The following is a 22,450-nucleotide window of genomic DNA, read 5'->3' on the forward strand; positions in this document are numbered from 1 at the left end:
AGATTATTTGTCATGACTGTCAGTCAATCTCTTTGATTTGCCTTCTAATTAGTGATCCATTTCGGATTGCTTTCAACTTCCTCAGCAGCAAAACTGCAATCGCTTTGCACTTGAGGTGAACTCATGCAGCGGCTTCAGTTCGCTGCGATCGTCAGCTAAAAAGACCATATATGGCTTCCAGTATGCTCTAAAAACAAAAAAAAAAAGAATCTAAAAACTGCAATAAACCAGTTCAGGTTTTGGCCATTATGTGCTTGTTGTTGGAAAATATTGGCCAAGACCGAACCAAATGCACTTTCGAAAAGTAAAGCAAAACCAAAACAAAGCCAAGTAGCTGCTGCCGAATGGAGCTAAGCCAATGCCGACAGCAGCAACACCAAAAAAGCAACAGACTCCGCCTAAATATAGCCATGTAGTGGGGAAGAAGAGTGGCGAGGGGAAAGGGGAGGCAATAGTGGGACCCCAAACGACCCCACATACAAAAATGCAAGACAAGTCTTGGAGCAACAAATTGAAATTGTAACAAAATGCTCACGACAAATATGCGGTTTCTGTGCATGGGTACAACTATTTTTTTGTTTTTTGGTTTTTTAGTTGTCGTACTTCTCGCACTCAGTGTGGCACAGGCTGGTCCATGACGTAATGACCACGTCGAAGTCATGTGCTCCGACAGTTGTTTCTTGGCTTTGGCGGTGACGGCGGCGACTAAACCGCAGCGGAGGGCCGGCGACGGAGACGGCGTCTAGGCCAGGTCCAGAGACACGTCCAGATGCGACTTTTTACGCTAGATGTAATTAAAATTTAAACTGCATTTTTGTCTGTTGGCGTGTATAATTGCCAGAGGATTGGCCTCAACAGCAAACAAAACAATGTTGCAAAAAAAAAAATAAAACAAAAAAAAAAGCGAAAACAAATACTTGATTGTTTGCATGCATTTGTGAATTTTATAATCTTATAAAAGCTAATTAACAAATTTTAAAATAAATACATAAAAATTAATTAATTTTCATTCGTACTTCCGATTAATAGTCTAGCATTTGTGAAAGTTGTATCATCAAAAAGGAAGTGTCTTAAGGGTATTTGGCTGAAACCAGAAGATTGCGAAATAGACAAATAAAAAAAGAAGTGGAATACTCATCATAATTAAAAACAAGTTGAATCTTCTTTTCGCATTTAAAATTCAGGACAAGTGCGGCTTAAAAGTGAGTTTGGAAAGATTTGCCATAAGAAGACCTGTTTCCATTTGAATTGTCCAGGAAGTTGAGCAATCTTAAGCGTTTGCTTAACTCAAATGTAATCCAGAGGCACACAGACACCATTTCAATTGCTATAAAGTCATCATAAGGCCATAAATAAAGGCAAAGCATTTGCAGTGTATTCATTATTGATTTTTGTTTAATTTAGTGAAAGGTGCTTTGTGCTCTGTCTCGCGATTGGTTTCATGTTTTTCTTTTTCGTGGGGGTCACCTGTGCAGGTGCACATCACCAGCTCCAGCTTCAGCTTCAGCTCTATCTACTGCTTGCAACTTCTTCTTCGTTGAGCTCCTCAGCAGCGGGTGGCTAAGGCCATTGGTTAAATGCGGCAGCAGCTGACAGACACTCTTTTGAGTTTGACCGAAAATCAATCGTGAAGTACATAAACTAAGTTGGAGCTGCTGCAGCTGATGCCAAAGTGATGCCTCTAATATGTCTGGGAAAATGAGAGAGATTTGGCCGCACAGCACGTGGCTGGCAACATATTGAGTAGACCAGAAAGACGACGAATCGATAGCAAAAGCTTCAAAAGATTTATGATTTCCGAACATGTTTGTCCAATGTTTGGCGTATCCATGCAACTAACTCAACCGGGGCGGAGGCTGCATCATTAAAATCAATTTTTGATTTTGCCATTTGTCATGAAGACGCCTTTCACAACATGCGAGATAACAAAAAATACAAATAACTCAAAACATATTCACATCTAGTGTGATATTAATGAGCTCTTCTGCACATTAAATTTGATTACTAAATTTCTCATTAGGGATACGCGGCGTATGCGTACTTTCTTTTCGAAATCAATTTGCATACATCTAATTTGCCATTAAAATTTCGCATTATGTTTGTACATGGATTAAATAAGTTTATGCGCTTTATAAAGATATATTTAATAATCAAAGAAATAGACAATAAAATCAAATTCGCAAAATAAATTAAAAACACAAAAAAATGGAGATGAATGTAAAATATATATTATAGCTAGAGCTTATGAATTAAAGTACAATCGAAAAAATAACAAAAATGCAGTAAAATATGCATTACAAATATAAATGGGAGCTTATATTTTTTTAACGCCTTTTCCCTTTCAGTTTTAAAGCTATTCTAATGAAGCTTTATATCCATAATATTGTAATGTACAACGTAGCCAGGTAGATCGGATTACTACGTAAAGTATCTACATTAAACAAGCGATCGATCGGTTGAAAATCTCATTATGTGTTTCATTAAAGCTTAAATTTGATGCTGAAGTGTGTGTTCCATGTGTTATAGTATCATTAAAGTTGGATTGTGTTATGGTCTCGAGTACTCTCACTCGTTATGCACGTTTGCATGATGAGCTGATTATAATAATCAATTTGTACTCTTGTTGGAAACTGCCCCATTAATCTTCATTTCTCGACCAAATAAACAGCATGCGTACAACTCTAATGATTGTTGACTTTCTAGTCAAGCCATCAACACCTTTCATTAGAGTTTTGTTTGGGAATACTCCCATCCCCGATATTTTCTTTCGCCTATTTCAATTTGTATACGTTAAATGGAAAACCAACAAACTTTATGCAACACACACACACACACATACAGTTGGACTATACAAATTTATTTTGATTTTTCTCAAACATTTTGCTGCTGTTTGTACGCTGTTGTGGCTGCTGCATAAAATCTGATTGTTTTTGATCAAATATGCATGCAAAAGCTATAAAAATTGTTTGTCTGTTTTTTTAAGTTTGCAGTAGCAGCAGCGGCAACAAATTTCAATTTAATTTTTTTTTGCGCTTCGCAGACGAGTAAACTTCCCCAGCGAAAGTGAGTTACACTCTTCAGCATAGAGACGGGAGACAGAGAGGAGATAGAGAAGCACAAGAGCGACTCTTGGAAGTATGTAAATCACCTTAACAACAGCACACGGCGCAGATTTATGGGCGCCAGCTACTTAGCGCACAGAATTTTTTATGGGCCCCAGAGACTGAAACATGCTCGGGTTACCAAAGCGCATAGAAACCATCTCCAAAATCTTGCCTGGGTGCGTGGGTGGTTTGTTTTTTTTTTCCTTTTTTTTTGCCATTAGAGAAACATTGCAGAAGTTGTCGTCGCTGGGTGTGAAGAAGTGAAAGCCAACAGGGCGGCTACACAACTTTAGCGGTGCCTTCAATTGAACGTCAATTAGCACCTAGCATATTTCAGTATTCAGATTTCGGATGCAGTTTACCACCTTCTCGCCATCCACGCTTACGAAATATTCCCTTTTGGGATCTCGCTTGCTCGCCACTCGAGTATTTTGGCGGTGATGCTAAGTGGGCTTTTAGCGGTTTTTTTTTCCTTTCAGGGCTGCTTCTGCATCTGAGTCAGCGATTCAGCAAATTGTCTATTTACGATGGGTTAGTGGAGCGTTTTGCCAGCTGACTGACCTACTTTACAGTGGGGCACTTTGACAAAATTCGAAATCAAAGAGACTGCAGAGGAAACGCTAATCAAAATTTCAGCAATGTTAAAACACAGCAATGAGAGCTCTCGCTTAATTTCACATTGGATTATGTGCGTTAAACAAGATAATGAAAACACAATTGTGTTGCAAATGAAAAATAGATCAAGTCTCAGCATTTTGCGATAAGTATAAAATAATACAAACTCTCAATTGAATTTGAAATATAGGCAAAATAGAAAATTTTATTGAAAACTTTTCATGATAATTTTAAAAATAATAAAAATACCTTTTGACTTTACTACTTATTTAGTTTAAAATAATACGAACTCATTTGGATAATAAAAGATTTTAGTGGAAGTTTGTTTATGATAATTTTGAAAATAATACAAATTATTTGTGACTACCCTACATTTTTATAATGACTCTTTCACTTACCATACAATGGGGTTAAAATTGCTTAAAACATATTTGCAAAAAAGTTTCATTGAACTTAAGTTGCAACTAGTTCACGAGCTTGATATGGCTTTTAATTGCCTTCAAGTTGAGTGCCAACGAGTGTGGCGCAAAAAAATTCATCAACAATAAAAGCAACCAAAAAAAAAAGGAAAAGGAAAAACAAAAACTAATCAACGTCATTATTAAGTCTGTGTGGATCGTTGTTACGCATTACCAGCCACGCCCACTCGCAGGTGTTGGGAGGGGGGCTCCTCCTTTGGCCGTATTTGTATATCAAGTGAAAGCTATTCACTTAATTTCCACTTTTTGCCGTTGTTTGTTATTTTTAGCCAAAACTCTAGTGTTGCACATTTTTCACATGATTGTGTTAATCAGTTTTTACCTTTTTTTTTGTGATACTTAATCTCACTCTACACTCAACTTAGTTCCCGAACTGAACCCTAGACTATGGAAGTGGGGGATAATGCAAATTTGGCTGTCAGCGCGACTTTTGACCGCTCTTTTTGCATAATCTATCTAATACTATATACTGCATATTGTATATGGTCATGGTTGTCATGGGGGCGTTGTTTTTAGAGCTGAACTAAAACTAAACGAAAGTTGATTAGTTACTGTTCCATGATGATGGTTTTTAGCTTGTCTCTTTTTATTATTAATAATATTGTTTGGGGGCAAGTCAACTCTGGCGACTGTGGGCGGTCAGTTGTCTCTGCCTTTATCGTTGTACTCTGCATTTATGTCATCTTTCGAAAACTGTGTGACCAAAAGGCGCTAAACGGCTGCGGTCGTCATAAATTGTTATGATGGTTGCTGGTTGTTGGTTGCTGGGTACAAAATACCAAGAGCAAAAACAATTTTAGGCTTTCACTTGCAAAAAATAAAAAAAAAAATTGCGTGTGAAAAGATCGTGTGGCATGCGGGTAACAGACAGAGACAGAGAGACAGAGAGGGAGAGAGCAAGCTGCTCTCAGTTCTGTCAGCAGCCTTAGCAGACAAGTGTAAATGTGTGAAAAAGTAGAGAAGCGCTTTTTGTCGACATTTTTGATGCGCCCTCTGAAGACATTGCTGCTGCGCTTTGTTCTCGCATGCCAAGAGGCAAAGTTTCCGCTAACGCATGCAGCTTGCAATGCATTGCAAGCGTTAAGCTAACAGAAAGCTAACAGTGAATTAATTGCGTGTCTGTCTGTAAGTGTGTTTGCTTGCCAGCTTGACGCACCTATCCGCAAAGAAACTGTAATTATTAGCTTTCGAATGCTGCAAATGATTTTCATTGAAAATGTGCCAAACGAATCACATAATTGTCATCAAACAGCGTGAGCAGCAAACCACAATCGAAGTAGCAGTCACAGTCGCAGTCGCAGTCGGCGTCGATTAAAGCAGAACAACGCACAATAAACGAAACCACAACAACAACAGCCATCAACTGCAGAAACTGACACAACGCGAGACAACATGAGAGAATGAGAGAGTGAGGTGGCGAAATGAGTGCGAATACCGAAGTTAAAAAAGAAAAAAAAACACAAAAATTATTTATGCTGTTGTGTAAGCTCTGTGATTTGACTTTGCTTGTCTGAGTGTTCACACGTCGCTTCGCGTCGCGTCGTGCTGTGCAAGTGAAGAAGTTCTAATTAAATATACAGTGACGTCACAAGACGTTGGCCGATAATGAAAATGCAAGTAAAAGTTGTATATTTTTTCTATTAATAGCTGCACGTATTGAGTGGTAAATACAATTTGAGTTTATTATCGTTTCTATTTAGGTAATTTTCGTATTTTATGGTTATAAATTGAAACACATTTAAAAGCCAATACAAAACCGAAACTAAGCTGATAACTTTATTAGTTTAGCTAATTTCAAAACCTTAGAGTGTTGAAAAAGTTCTAAAACGTGCACAAATTAACAGTGCTGTAAAACACGCTCTGTTAACTGCGACTTACGTGCATTTGAAGTGCATTTTATTTTAAAATATATTTGTATGTGTGCACATAAGTACGTGTCATAAATTTGTTGTTCATGTTGTGTGTCATAAATCACACAATAAACTCGTATATATTTCAGTGCCATGTGAAATTGCTAGTTAATTAATTAGTTAATTTTGTGCACAATTGTTTGCATAAGTACTAAAGAAGCACTCATCGCTCATAGCGTCAGTATTGTGTGTGTTTGTCTGTTAATAAGGCAGCGAAGCGATTTCTCACAGAAACAATTAATTAAATTAATTAATATCAATTGAAAATACAACAAAAATGAATTTAATATGTGCAAAGGACTGTGTAAATAGAGTAGAATGACCACAGCATAAATCAATATTGTTGATTGTGATTTTGTTTTAATTATGTACTTGGTTCCTTTTATATTTGTATATTTTTTATGCATTTCCACATTTTGCATTTTCCGCTCTGCAAATGTTTATTTAATTTTATGGCACAAACAAAAGTTTGTCTTTTTCGTCAAATTGAATAGCCAATTAAATTAGCACTTGCGAATGATGAAAACTGTTTACCGATTGATTGATTGACCGACTGACTGAATGAGAACTTTGAATAACAAAACAAACGATGCGTGAAATTTCTGCAAATGAGATTTAAATTTAATGCAAGACTCTGCTCGAGTGTTAATAAATGCATGCAATTAATGCACAAATAACAGCTAGTATTAAAAAAAATCATTATTTAAAGCTATTTCCTGAACAGAAGGTGCGAGATAAAAATAATTAATAAGAGCGTAAATAACAAACATTTTTGGTAAATTAAAAAAAAGCCATTTAAGGTATGTAGCTCTAATTTAATTTCGATTCTGCACATTTGAGTAATTTGAACATGTGCTATGAATGTTCAACAGAGCAAACTTAACAGATTCCCACACCCCGACAGACGAAAAACAACAATCAACACCTTTTTAAATACCAATTAGTCCATAACAAGTGTGTGCTCAGTATATCATTAGTTTACATCTAATGTGGTCGCAATTGCAACACTTTTGGGTCTGCCACAAGTTGCACAATAAGCGGACGCAGCGAGGCAGCAACACAGCCCAGCCGCGAAACAACGCAGCAAAACGCTCCCCCGGTTCGGGCCTGGCCTAAACACCTTAGCTAATGGCCCGGCCAACAACTAATGAGCGGGCAGTCAGCGAACTGAGAGCTGCAAACTCTTTAAAAGGCAAACCAGAACTTAACCAAAAACTGAATCAAAGAGTAAAAAAAAAAAACATCGAGACAACAAAGAAGTTTGTGTTTCGTTTTCATTTTTGTGTTTTTTTGGGGAAGTCAAGGAGAATGGGGGCTACTTGAAATACTTGAGGTGGCGTTTCAATTCGAGACTTGGAGGTTTTTCTTTTGGCTTTGGCGCGCATTGTTGTTGTCTCCGCACATAGTTTTGGTAACACCAAACACCAAAAAAAAACAAACTGTTTTTTTATTTGAAAAAAAACTGGCCCCAAAGCTGCTCAGTAGCTGAACAATTTCAGATTGCTGCACAAAATGAAATATGACTGCCGAGCAGAACAATTGAAAAAAGACTCCAAAAACCAAAGCAAATAAAATAAAAATGCGAGTTGGCTTTAAATTATTTTAAACTGGAGCACGTTGAGAGAATTCTGATTGGACACCAGCTGCAACAGCCTCGACAGCCGCAGTCGCAGCAGCTGACCATGAAATGCGTTTTTATATTATGTTTTTTTCTCACTCCTCAAGTCAGAGGAAAAAAAGCAAGCAAAACGTTTCACTTTTGCCCGATGCCAAAGTTGGCATCTGAAGCAGTCGAGAAAACCGAAAGTTAACAACTGCTGTTCAATCGAGAATTGAGTTCACGCCAAGTGCAATTAGAATCCGTTTCGAGTCCGATTCAATAAATGCAGTGCGCAGATTCCAATGCGTTTTATTATGACCGGTTTTTTAGTAAGTTGTTAAATATAACTGCAGTGCACTTTCGCAAAGAAATCTTAATTTTTTAATGTTGGTTCTTGATTGAAAATGTGCTACTTAATAAAAAAAAAGGAAAACGTTTTGAGTTTCCTTTTAATTTTAGGCACTTTCTTTCATTTCATTTATTGAGAAAGAAATTACAATTAGATTCTTTCTTCAATGTACTGTTATTTTTTTGAACTTACCGCTTGGGGTACGGTATGCGCCTGTACTTGAAGGCATTTTCCACATCACGCAATTTCATTTTGTAGGATCGATCGGTGTTTACAGACATCAAAAGGAACCACACACAAAACACTGAATGACACTTGGATCTTTTCTATGAACTTTGACAGCTTTTCTAATTCTCTTTTACAGTTATTCGAGTATGCTGTAAGCTTTTGCCCGGCACTGCAACGATTAAGTGACTGAGTGACTGAGAGGAGAGGAGGAAGCACGTGTGAAGCGCACAACGTTCGCGGCACAACTGAATGTTCCTGCGAGTGCTTGGCCGCCTTTTTTGGCCAAGTCCAAAGCAAAACGATCAACGATCAACGCTCAGCAGCTCCGAGACGAAGTCAGAGACTCGCGTTTGCTTTGTGGCTTTTGCCGTTGTCGTAGCCGTTGTTGTTGTTGTTGGCAGCGACGGCGACGGCGTCTGCGCCAAGCGCTAGTTACGTTTACCGTTTGTTGTTGTTTTTTCCAGCAGCTGCTTTTACCTTTTTCTTTTGCGCTCTCATTCGATTGGAACCAACTCTTTGGCCGGTCTCTTGTCTCTTGCTCTCTCGTCTTTCTCTCCCTCTCTCTCACTCTCTTTCTCTCTTGTGTGTTGACCGTGACTAATATTTGGGATACCACTGTACACCGTTTGATGTCTTTCTTCGTTCGGTAGTTCTTTGTTTTTATCACTATGTTTTACTGCCTGTTGGCATCAAATTCCACTTTCTGCTCTTATTTGGGTCGCTAATATTTAAACAAATTGTCAACGTAGCATAAGACACAAAAACAAAATAAAACACAACTGCACAAATACTAGCCAGATACTATTCTTACCGTCATCCAAACATTTGATGTGTGAGTGAAATGTTGTTTGAGCAACTGTTCGTACTATTCCCAAAAAAAATATTCTTTTATTTATCAGCTTCTCTTCGTCGTTTTTCGAATTAAGTACCACAACTTCAGTATCATCATTAATAATCGAATCGCTGCTTACATAAGCTATTTCGAGTTCTTTTGTTATCCATCTTTCTTTTGAGAGACCATCAAAGAACAGGTTTGCATCCATCTCGACCCGATCCAAAGTCTAAACTTGACCTTTCCGGCTTTGTGCCTCGATTTATTAGCAATATTCGTTGGCTTCAAATCTTGCTTTCATATTCCCTTTTACATCTTGTATTTATCTATTTCAATCCGCATAAAATTTGCTAGATTCGACTCTCAAAATTCTGAGGAAATTAATTATTATATGTTTACATTTATAGCCCCGCGCTTGCCGCTGATGAAGCTCATTGACCCTACAACGATTAAAGACACTTCTGGAACGGTGAGTGCTAGAAATATTTGTATTCCATAAAGAGAACATATGTTTTCAAATATTATAACATCATTAATAAATGTGAAAATAAAAGCAAGTCAATAAGTTTATCACGATTATAAAAGCTTCTGGAACGGCAAGTGCCAGAAATATTTATATTACATACAAAGAGAGTGTTTAGTATTATTATTAAATATTAATATTAAAATATTTATTTGAAGAAATTGTAAATTGATAAGTTTATTATTAAAAGTAAAGAAAATTAACGATTAAAGATACTAGCTAGATAAAGATAATAGCTAACATAGATATATTTGTATTTCATGAAGAGAAGATTGACTTCTAATCATTATAAGTTCCTTTGAAGTATTTATATTTGAAGAAATAGTTAATAAAAATAAAAATTAAGAAAAGATAATACGTCAACCTACATATTATATATGTATCTATCAAAGATAGCTTTGGAATGGTGATAGAAATATTTGTATTTCATAAAAAAAAGATTTATTCCAATCATTATTATATAACAATTTTGAGTGATTAAAACAAAATTAATACCTAAAACCATTAAAAACAGTTCTGGAAACATTTATATTTCATTAATAAAACTACATTTAATGTAGATTATAATTTCAAAGAAGTAGTAGCGAATGGGAAACTTTTCCTATCGTGTGTAAGACAAGTAAACTAAAAAATTATAATAATAGGTTAAACTTACATATAAAACAATTTGTCTTTTCTCGCTTTTTAATTGAATAAATACGACATTTAATCCGCTCTCGGATAAGCCTCACTTTTCCAGCTACTTGAACAGCTTTTCATTTGTAATTCTATGATTGCTTTCACTTAACACTTCCCACTCACCAGCAAGTGCACAGACTTTCTCACCTCACTGTGCAGCACTTGGACTTGGACTGGCGTCTGACGGCTGTTGGCCCAAAGTAATGCGTTTACACATTTTCCGCATACATACATGTTTCTCGTGGTTTTCAGTTTTGAGTGTGTTTTTTTTTTCTTGCTTTGTATTTTATTGTTTAGTCGGGCAGCAAAAAATTGAATGTTTATACTTTTTTGCAACAAGCTGAAAATTCATGTAAATTTCTCGATAAAAAATCCAAAATTGCCGCGGTCAACAAAAACATACTTAAAACTGAATAAACAAAAAAACCAATAGGGTTTAAAAAGATATATAATAGCAATTGGCAGCTGTTAATATAATATAATATATGTTAAGCACGGAACAAGAATCAAAGAGTGCGAGATGTGAAGATGTGAATACATTACATAAACATGGCAAAGCTATCAGCTTCAATTGAAAGTGATATGCAATCATAAATCAATAATGTGAAATTGTTAACGAAAAAAAAGGAGAAAAATAAATATGCGCAAAGTTGTCATCGGATTGCATAGTTCAACAACAGGTATAAATAGAAATATATTTCAATTGTCATATTTTCCACTTAACCGACGACAAACCACAATCACAATGATGATGCTGTTAATGATGATGATGATGATTATGATGGTTTCGATGACGTTTCTTGAAAAGATCTCTGGAAACTCTGCACACATCTGGATGGCTTGACAGGGCCACACCTTTCGCCCAGCGGAAAACATTGCAACTCAAGTGAGCAGTTGTCGCCGTCACACAGTCATTCGTTCAGTCATTCAGTCAGTCATTCAGTCAGTCATTCAGTCAGTCATTCTGTCACTCTGTCAGTTTGTCATGCGGTCACGTGGTCACTTTGTCATTTTATCAGCTGCCATAAGTTTTTACGCGCACCTTGTTGTTGTTTTTCTTGTTGATGCGACTGCTGCTGATGTTGTTACTGCTGTTGTTGTTGCTGATGTTGCTGCTGCTGATGTTGTTTTTGTTCGCCATGTTGCTGTTGTTTCTGGCATAGCAGCAATTGTGCTGAACTGGCAACTCAATTGTAAATTACTTCAATTGGCCCTAGGCGCAAATACAAATACCTATACGAATATTTATGTATGTACGTTTGTATGCGAGCATATTTGTCCAGGTTTGTGAGTTCAACAACAGGCACTTTGTAGGCGGCGAGGGGTGTCATTAGAGTTCTCCATAATTAAGTCGAATTGCTTGCATTATCTTCTGAAAAGTTACTATTATTATTCATAAATATAAATTTAACTTAAATTAAAGCAGTTCAAATTTTGTTGATATTCCATTCAAATTTATGCTGAAATAAGAAGGTAACGAGTTAAAGTAATGAGTATTATGAGTAAATAAGAATATTAGATAAATAAAAGTTTTCCAAATTTAATTATATGAATGACAATAAATGAAACTAACATCGAGTAATCTTTTCTTATTATAATATCTAACACTGCTTACTCGAGCTCTTGATTATAGTTCCTAGTATTATAAGTATTATGTTTGTTTAGTTTAAACAATTTAAATTTACGTTCGTTAATTATTATTATATTTGTGTGCTCTTAAAGATAAATAAATATGCAAATAATATATGAATCATTCACCACTATTATTTATATTTAAACTAAGCGCTTTTTGACGTAGTAATATATGACAATACCGTAAAGCAATCTTTTATAATTATAATTTCCAACATTACTCCCTTATTTATTCTTTTGAAGCTAAAACTAAGATCCCCTTCAATCGAGAGCCTTGGTTAGCCCTCGTTAATTAATATTAGGATTGCTTATTTTGAACAATATAATTTAGCATAAAAATAAATAAATTAAATGTGAAATTTTCAATTCTATTAATTCATCTAAACTTCACACGTTTCCACAATATTTCTCTCTGGTTATAAGAAAAGGCAAATAACGTGGAGTAATCTTAACAAAATTTCTAATTAGAATTTCCAGCAATGCTTAATCTACTTTTCTATTTAAGGCAATTGTTCACCTTAGCATTTCATAACGAGCATTTCCTTGGCAGCCTTAGTCTGTGTTTTTGGGTTAAACAGGGCGAATTCATAATACTTTCATCCGCTGTGCAGCTCAAAATGGGATTATTGCTGATGCAGGTACTTACTTAATATGGGCATAAATTGAGGGCTCGGGCAACTCTCGCCTTCTCGCACTTGCGCCTGGTCACACTGTTAGGCTTATCAACGCCATTTGGCAAAGGGCTGGCCAACAACACACACAACACACAGTCCCGCAGCAGTGTAAAGTGTAGTCAGCTGGCGGCAATAAACAGCACCATCGTCGAGTACATAGCCCCAGACAACGTAGCGACAACCACACCACTAACAACAACAACAACAACACCAACAACAGCAACAGAGAAGCAAGAGGAAGACACATCGCTGGTCGGTGGTTTATGTGTTATGCGGGTTAAGCTGGTCAGTTGCCAGGGCCAGAATTCGCAGCAGGCCGAATAAAGTTAGCCTGGCAAAAGGGTCGACGCCTCGGGGGCAGTTGGCAGTTGCCTTAACTGTAACACCGTCGACAGGATGGGGGCAATCAGCACCGGAACTCAAGTGCTTGGCTAATAGCAATTGGCAACTTCAATCCCAAAAATGCAATGAAAGAATACAGTTTTTTGTTATTTTTAAAATTGTTGTTTAAGTTTCTTTTTGTTCTTGTTTTATGTTCTTCGTATTTCATTTTTTTTTTGTTTTTGTTTTTCAATTGTCTTGTTTTAAATACTCGTTTCAACTATTTGATTCAGTGCGTCATTATTTCAAGTTTTCATATATAATACTCTATATTTATATTAATATATATATATATAATATATGCATGTATATATTTATAAATATTTCCATTTTGTTTATAATACAAGTGAAACTTACGCCATACACAACTGAAAAGCTTAACTCACCATTCATGAGCAGAATCCAAAATGGAGAAAACAAATTTTCAATTTGACAGTTTCTTTTTAGTGTTTCTTATTTTGTTTTTTGTATTCATGTTTTTGTGGGTTTTTCATTCTTTAATATGCGCTAACAGTACGCAGTTTGACTATTTACACAGCTGCTGTATTTATTTATTATTTATCAGCGTCACTTGCCGCACATTCCCTTCCTTCTTTCTGTTTTTCTTCACATCTTTTTTTTATAGGTATACATATATTTTCTTTTTATCGAGTGTGTTTTTGAGAGGGGGTCTACAAATAAATTACATGCAATGTTTTATGCGTTGACATAATTCAATTTCTTGTACGTTTTATTTATCATTTTGTTTGCTTTTATTTTCTTTTGGGAAATGGAAACTACTTTAAACTGAGTTGGCACAATAATTTTTCATAGTTTGTGGTCGTGTTTTTCGGTTTTTTTTCTGTTTTCTGAGAGAAGGAACTGAACCGAACTGTAAATAATTTGTGACTTTTGATCGTGACTGTGACTGCGACTGTAACTGTGACTGTGACTGAGACCGTGAGAGAAATGCAGTAACTGTTATTTAGGCTACTTATTGAATCTGATCGGTCACATTTCCTATATATGTTGATAAATATGGCCTATGCACCAATTGTGTTTTTAATTGATTTGCTTATCGATTTCCTTATACCCTTGTAGTTAACTATCGAATTTTATAGAAATTCGATTACTATAAGATCTTTGGCAATCCTACAAGGTTATTTAAATTTCGGATAACCGAAGACAGTTTTCATTATAGAATCATTTACTAGTTTGTGTTTTTGGTGTTTAGTTTGTTATATGCAATGATTGCTATTATAAGTAATTTTATTTCTCACAATTATTTGCGACAAGAAAATATTTACTTTCATAAAATTGTACAAAGTGCGCATTTTAGTGGAAAATAAATGCTATGTGAATTGAAACTATAATAAATTCATATTTGATTTTCATTTCAATTTCGCCTTTTTTACATTATTCTTGAATTAAACGTTGAATGGATCTTTTCTATGGGGTCTGCTATTGGCGATATATTTAGTTTCAAATTCCATTTATACTTATTAATAATTTCATTATATATTTTTAGTGCATTTAAAATAAAGTACATTTGTCTTATATGTTTAAATGGATCTCATCTGTGTCGAAAATTTGATTGTTTATATATACTATATATTGATGCATTTATCGGGCTAATCGTATGACTTAGGCTCTAAGTACGGCATACAAATTGGCATAAATTACTCTAGAATCATTTATATTAGGTTGTTATTGTGTTTTTTACAAATTGTTTGTTAATTTTAAATGCTATTCTTTAATAATATCATTAGGAATTTGATTTCTTATCAAATTGTTTTTGTTTTTGCAAATTACAAATGAATAACTGAGCAGATCTTAACGTGACAATTGGAAATTGAATTCTTAAAAGTATTGAGTCTTTAAAGTTGAATTGAATTAATTGAATTAAAATATGGAAAATGTATAAACTCATTACAAAAACAATTTTAATACATTTGAAGACATTTAATGGCAGTTTTCTTTGATAATCGGTGAATGTGAACATTGTCGCGGTTGAATTTGTTACTTATTATTAATTGAATTAATAACAATTTATTTGTTTATCTTTCATTTGTGTGCTGTATCAAAAAACCTCACGGTGCTGCCATGCCTACATATATACTCTATATACGAGTATTTGATAACTGCCTTAGTTGTTGATTAACTCACTGAATGCCTTAGTTGCTTAGTTCACACTATAGTTAAACATAGTTCAGTATGTGCATGCCTTTGGATCATCACAACACTGTCGAGATTCTTTTACTTGCCCCATTTGAAATGCCGCTAACAGTTTTTTCTTTTTTCTTTTATTATAACTAGACCCTAAGTTCTTAAGCTACATATTATGCCTCAGAAACTTTTGCAATTCATCTTTTCAATCTTCGTTTGCATTTCAATTTCGCTTTCACGTTTGCTTTAAATATATTTATACAATTTAATTGTAATTTATGATTTTGTCTGCTAATTGTAACTAATTTTCTTTTGCTGTGTGCTATGTGTGTGCTATACTAAATATTATATGCCAAGGGCTTTCATTTTAAGTACTGTTATATCATATTAAAGGTACCTAATTTACAATAGTTTTCGCTTTGCTCTTTTCGCCCCCAAACAAGAAGAACTAAGGCGACTTTCGTAGAAATTAGAAATTAGAGAGTTGACAAACAATATCAATAAATACATAAATCAGACTTTCAAAGATTAGAAATGCATTGAAAATGTTGTTCATTTATGAGGTGGAAAATATTAATTTTGATATGGCAACTTTGTGAAAATTAAAGTATTTCTTTCGATGGAAAATTAAAGTATTTCATTCCGGATAAATGCTAAAATATTTTGTTATTTTTATTATAGTTATGTACAGGACTCGCTAGGCAGTGATGATTGTTAAATGAAAATGTTAAAAACGAACCGAATTCTATACACACATAATATCTATTCGTATCGATAACTGTATCTGCAAATGTATCTGCATCTGTTTTTGCATTTTTTGTTTTGCCTAGGACTAAACATTCACGGATTCATGGCTTACATGTTTACTGTTGAAGCGCTTAGAAAAGTTACGAACTTACAGTTAAGCTATTTAGTTCTCTTTCTGTCTGTCTCCCTGTTTGGCTCATTCGAAATCCATTCGCATCCTCTTGCACTCAATCTCTCAACGACAGCATTTAAAATCTCCAAGCCAGATCCTGGACTGGACCAACAATAATCTCCATTTTCTCCATATGCATCTGTTCCCTTTCCCTTTCCCCTTCCCCTTCCCGTTCCCCTTCCCCATTCCATTGCAATTTCCCCTCCAGTTCCAGTTGCTGCTCGGGTCAGGCAATGCTGAGGCCCTGCTCCATTTTATCGTAGAAGCCACAGCCGGCGGCAACATATCACACGGTAGTCTCGCGATCCACATGAATGTATTCGACCGGCTGTAGTGGATGTCAGGACGCCGGATCGATGTAGAGCGCCTCCTTCTTGAAGTCCTTCTTCAGTGTGCCAATATTGCAGGCAGCTGGCATATTGCCATTGCCATTGGCACCATTCATGAAGCCGCCGCTCTTCTGTACCACCGACTTTTTTCGCTTGCGCATCAGTCCAAACATGCAGAATATGAGGCAGGCGGTCAAAGCGGCTGCGATGCAACCCAATGCCGCAAAGACGCCGCCGGGCAGCTCGAGCAGTTTACGCGCCGTGCCGCACTCCTCCTCGGACTCATCGAAGCCGCTGGGACAGTTGTGATGACCTGCAAAGGCAGAAAGCAAAGCAGTTGGCCATTGATTGAAAAGAAATCTTTCTCTCTCTCCGTCTTTGCTGGTCAGGTTACACAGGTTCTTTTTGCCTCGACAGTTGCCAAATTGAAAGTGCCTCGGCCTGGCTGTCATTTGAGTGCTCCCTGGTTGGTTGCCCAGTTTGCTGTGTGGATTGCTTCTTGGTTAGTTTGGTTTGCTTGGCTTGCTTGGTTGCTTGGATGGTTAGCTTGTTTAATGCGCTGCCTTTGCGGTTAAGCAGCTCAGTTGCAGACGCGCCTGGCTACCCATAAATAATTGAAGCTAAAAGGCGAGTCCAGTGTCCCATCTCTCTCTCAAGTGGCAGCAGCTGTTGCGGGCTGCCGGTCACACAGACGGACGGACAGACAGACGGACAGATTAGCGGACAGATACACAGAGAGAAGCAAAGTTTTGTGGAAGATATTTGTAGGCTGCTTGGCGTCCAATCCGCAGCAGCAGCAGCAGAAACAACGGCTGCAACTTGCAGCAACAGCAGCTTTGTGCAGTTGTCAGGAAACTTTGCCTGATTACAAAAACGTGGCAAGCAGCTTGCAATGAAATTAACAGAGAAGCAACCACAAGTGAAATTTTGTGTTGCCTGCTCACAGGCGTCAGAGAGCTGCAAGCAGCTGAAACTGAAGCTCAAGCCGGAGCAACCATCGCCAAATCACGTACACGCAATGCAAACTTTGTGCTCAACGAGGGTTGCCTCTAAAGTTACGTGTAAGATTAGAATGAATATCGAAATTATTCATGAATCCGCTTAATATTGCTTTCTAGCATTTCAATTTATTAGTAGATATATTTGAAATATATTTTAAATAAATTTCAAATATCAATTTATGTGCTTAAAGGTTTCGTTTAAGAAATACAAAATATCTACAAAGCTAAAATCATGTCCGAATTGAAGACCACTTCAACCAATTCACATTGGTTTGAATTAATTCTAAATTGAATACATAAAATATTCAATTTAAAATGCAACTGCTAAAGTATTCCTTAGCCTTTTTATTTTTAATGTGCTGCCAAGTCGAATTTAAATATTTAAGTTGTCGGCCAAGGAACTTTCTGTCTGGCAAAGAATTTAGTAAGCAGGCATTCAGGTATTTTGTCTTGTCCACATTTACTTGCAGCTCCTGCTGCCAATTCCTGCTTACGTGGCAGTCGGAGTTGAAGTTACGAGTTGGGGTTGCAGTTGTGTGACAACCCGTGCGTTTTGTATCTTGTATCTGGGAACTTACCATCACACCACAGACTGGCCGCAATGCATGCATCAATTTCAGGACATTTGTACTCGCAGTCCGACTCCTTGGGATAGAAACCAAATTCGTTGAGCGTCTCATTGGCTGCCGAGCTGGTCGCAATGCCTCCGGCGCCGGCAACTCCGGCACTGCCTGTGCCCACCACCCCACCACCGCTGCCCGCACCACCACCACCACTGCTGGGTGGTGTTCCCATGCCAGTGGTTACGCTTGCATTCACATGCAGGTCCAATTGCTGCAGCAGCGCATTCTTCGTGCGATGAATCTCCAGCCATGTGAAGGCAATGTCGCCGGGCTCCTTGAGTATGGGCTCGAGCACCAAGCTCATGGGTCTAAGCCAAAGAGAAGAACCAAGATTGTGAGTTAGTAAGTGTGTATGTGTGCGAGTAAAGTAAAGTTGTAAACATTTTCAGCCTGACCCAGTATCTGCCCTTGTCCCAGGATCTATACCATGCCCTGTGGTTGTCATGCTCCACATAACTTTGAGGCAAGTTTTTTTGGGGATAATGCATAAGGCAACTCGGGTATCTCGCCTTGGCAACCCAGTTGCTCAAGTGCAACTAATTACACGCAACTTTCAAGATTGCATAGACAAAATAAGTTCTCGTTTATTATGCACTTCGTTTCCCTTCATTCTTGAGAACAAGAACGCTGCTGCAATGATTTCATCATTAATATTATTGTATTTAAGTAGTCTTAATGCTTTCAACTGCGAAATAAAGCCAGCGCAATATTAAGATCGACTACAACGAGTCAAGTGGGTAAATGATGGCAAAGAAGCATCGCTCTGAAAGCCAAGTTACACTTTAGACAGGCAGCCATAAAATAGTTTCTGAATGGCGTATATATTTATGCACTTTAAAAATTCATAAGGCAAAGCTCTCATCAAATTTATTATCTTCCTGTATATACACTCAATTTTATTATCTCCCAAGTTCACTTGAGCACAAAACTCTGGGCTTTATGAAATACAAATTTTTAAAGATGGTATTAAAGATTCAAAAATGGTTTATGTTTAATCCTAATACTAAAAAGAATGCAAGTCACTCAAAGAGTAAGATTTAATTCGACTATTGGAGTTATATTAAAATATAACAATACATATTATACAATGACTTTAAATGCTTTTATTTTCTGCAATAATCACCAGCTTTGATTGAATTTTTTACTATTCGCAATGCCGACAAATCTATTCAATTCTCAGGTGTTGCATAGCTAAATTCTATTCTGAATATTCCATTGTAGCATCTGAATTATTTATAAAATGTTTATCAGTTTCCACGGGAAAGTTGAATGAATCATATAATATGCATAGTTGAGGGGAGCTTAGTCCGTTGAGGCATGGGCTCTATTTAAAATATGTATGCGATGATGTGCGAGTTGCTTCAAAAAGCCTCTGAACGTTAGCTCCTTTTTTTGTAGCTGCTTGCACAAAACTAATTGCAATTTAACAGTTGCCCGCGTTTCAAACATTTTTAGCAGCTTCTGTTCTAAATATATGTGTGTGTGTGTGTGTGTTGGGTATCCATGCCGTTCTCTGCTCTGATCTCTGTCGAGTTATTTGGAAGCTCTTATGAGCTCTATCAAAAGAAAAAAAAAGCAGGCTGCTTAAAAATGCAATAACAGGAAATGGCTACAGCGGCAACAAAACACAGGAAATTGAGCGCAAAGAGAGAAAGAAAAAACACACACCCATATACATTGAGGCAAACAAACATGGCTGTCAGATACACTCACACACACACACAAGGACTGGGAATCATATAAATACAGCAGACAAGACCATGTTGAAAAGCATGCAAAAATTGTCCATTTGAAAAGGAATGGAGATGAACGTAGGAGGAGAAGGACAAACAGCAGATCCATGTGAGGACTTCTGTATGTGTGTGTGTGTTCCGGCAATTTATGTTCAAGGTGCGTGCCATGAAAATGAACTCCGTTTTTGGTCAGTTTTGTGCTGCCGCTCGGAACGTGTTGCCATTAAATTTTATGTGCAAGTGCAGCTCAAATTTGTCGCCAAAAAAAGGCAACAATAATAACAACAATAACAAGAAAGCGGCGAAACAACAAGGAGAAAGGAGAGAGAGCAGAAAATAAAACATATAAAACACATACATGTGGCCATGTGGAAACATATTTTTATGACACCCCAAAGGGTAATTGACAGTGTCCAGTGGCTGTCAGACAGGCCAGACACAGCCAACTAATGAGCGTGTCGAGCCTTTTAGATAATTAATCGAGTGCTTTTCAACTCATTCGCTTCACTTCACGCTGCAGCGATATATGTATCATATACATCCACTGCAAAAATGCCACTAAAACATGGGATTAATATTTCAAATGACAATCCAAGCGTTGAGCCATATGATACCACGTGAAGCAATTGCAACAATGAGCCCTCGAATGGTGTGCATTAAAAGCGCATTATGGCTGCCAATGAGATTCAATTTATTGCTCAAGGCTGTAGTCAAGATTTATTTGCGCCAAATTAATTAAAAATGCAAATTAATTGCATAATAAAGCCGAAAATGTGGAAGGAAGGAATTTTTGCAACTTAGCACTTGCGTTGCTATAAAAGCTCATTAAAGCTTTAAATGTAGAAGGCGACTGAAGATCTTAATTAATGGATTTTATTCATGTTATGTAGTTTTTATAAGGAATGTGAACAATGAATTTTATTATGTTTGCTAGAGATATAAAAGCTTCCTCAACACAAACTTCACAGCTTTTATAAAATTATTTAACAAGTAAGTTAAAAAGCTTTGGGATATAAAGTTTTCAAGGAACATGTGCTGGCTTTAAAAGCACATTATCTTTACTAATAAATTGTACAAAAATTCAAAGCATTTATACTAATACACTACAAATTTAAAAATAACCATAAAACACCCAATTGAATCGCTAATCACTTCATAAGGTAAAAACTGTTTAAAATATAGAGTGAAGACTATGTTATACATCTTAAAATATATGTCCAACAGCTTGATATGCTAACGCATCATTATCTATCTTAGATTTCCCCCGTATAGATATCATACAATTTTGTCCACTTACTTGTTCATGAACAACGGCTGTCCGTTAGTCCAGTCCTCGGAGAATATGTGCAGCGACGTTGGCCTCGGGCCACTTTGTGCTGGGCAAACAACACGCATCGGTTTCAGAGGTCGACCCGAGTAGACCATCAAGCGATTCTTCGTGTGACAGCGCATGGCATCCTCGGAGGTGGGATCGACGGGTAAATAGGAGCCCCAGGTCTGCACAAAGAGCGAACGTTCCGGGGACTGAGCCTCGACATACCAGGCCAAGCCCTCGCAGCTGGCATCTTGTGTCTTAAGCGGATACTTCAACTCATCCTCGCCACCAGCGCCCTTCAGTTTCAGCTGCTTGCGACAGTCCGGCTGGCGTTTGTACTCATACGAGGCCGAAAAGAAGACATCGGCAAAGTCCTCGGAAATGTTCAGTTTGCTGACGGTAAAGGTCAGCTCCATGACCCGCGAATGTGAGACAAAGGTCAGCGGGGCATTGCTGTACAAGGCGCTGGAATTATCACAGAAGCAGCCCAATTGTATCTTGACATCCCGGAAGGGCACATCGTACAGTCGCAGCTCGGTGATGCGTCCCTCGGGATCCAGTTGATTGCAGCGTGGCCTGCCCGTATGCAGATCCGAGTCCGTGGTACAGGCGGTGCCCTCGCCAAAGGACACATTGTGCAGCACCAGCTTAACACGCTCCGAAGTGCCCGCCTCGAAGCGATACAAGCAGGTGATGTTCTTGGCCCCGCCTCGGCCGTAGAGAAACACATTCCTTGGCACCTGAATGTTGCCTTTGCGTTTGCGAAATACACGCGAACAAAGAGGAGGCACTGGATCCTCGCCACGCCTACCGGGCCATGCGTCGCCCCCTTGTTCCGTGTCCACAAACTCGTAGTTGAGCGCAAATTGAGCCGGAAAGAGCGCGGTGCCTGTGTGCGTGTGAAATTCCAGTTTCTGCAAATATCGAAAAAAAGCAAATGCCAGAATGAGCTAAAGCAGAGAATACACTACAAAAAAAACATTGTTGGATTTTTTTAATTTCCATTAAAATTGCATTTAAACTTAAATAAAATAAAAATCTTTGATATCTTAGAAAAAATATTATGCACAAATGTAATTATTAAAGTGTTAATTAAATTCCTAAAAAAGTTTTATAAATGTAATATATAATTGTGAAGTATATTTTTACATTTAATTTTGGTGGTTAACATATTTAAAGTACGTATGAATTTGTATACGCATATTAAGTATACGCAATACAAAATTTACCGAAATATGCAATTATATTTTATTATTTATTTATTTTCTTCCTTTTCATATACAATTTAAATTAACTATTTTAAAATTTCATCGCAGTGTAGCGTCAATTTGGCGTCATAATATTTGCAGTTCATATTTGCGACATTCAAAAGGCTAAGCA

General features: G+C 37.0%; 2 protein-coding genes across 7 annotated transcripts in view; both read right to left on the reverse strand.

The window, feature by feature from the left end:
* The window catches only part of LOC133844324 (heparan sulfate 2-O-sulfotransferase pipe-like), a 44,664-nt gene extending 36,073 nt beyond the window's left edge, over positions 1 to 8,591 (reverse strand). Inside the window, exon 1 of one of the 3 annotated variants that reach the window (XM_062278256.1) lies at positions 8,250 to 8,542. In XM_062278256.1, coding sequence (XP_062134240.1) covers positions 8,250 to 8,338 — 89 coding nt within the window. In that variant the 5' untranslated portion in view covers positions 8,339 to 8,542. Of the gene's footprint in view, positions 1 to 8,249 lie in introns of all 3 variants that reach the window. The other 2 variants (XM_062278259.1, XM_062278258.1) reach the window with 2 other exon arrangements.
* Positions 8,592 to 13,168: 4,577 nt separating this feature from the next.
* LOC133844321 (uncharacterized) overlaps positions 13,169 to 22,450 on the reverse strand; it is a 76,778-nt gene continuing 67,496 nt past the window's right edge. For all 4 annotated transcript variants that reach the window (XM_062278250.1, XM_062278251.1, XM_062278252.1 and 1 more), the window contains 3 exons: positions 21,053 to 21,984; positions 17,978 to 18,330; positions 13,169 to 16,711 (listed from right to left, as the gene is read on the reverse strand). In XM_062278250.1, coding sequence (XP_062134234.1) covers positions 16,410 to 16,711; positions 17,978 to 18,330; positions 21,053 to 21,984 — 1,587 coding nt within the window. In that variant the 3' untranslated portion in view covers positions 13,169 to 16,409. The remainder of the gene's footprint in view (positions 16,712 to 17,977; positions 18,331 to 21,052; positions 21,985 to 22,450) is intronic.

The sequence above is a fragment of the Drosophila sulfurigaster genome, chromosome 3 (genome assembly GCF_023558435.1).
Source record: "Drosophila sulfurigaster albostrigata strain 15112-1811.04 chromosome 3, ASM2355843v2, whole genome shotgun sequence".
NCBI lineage: Eukaryota > Metazoa > Arthropoda > Insecta > Diptera > Drosophilidae > Drosophila > Drosophila sulfurigaster.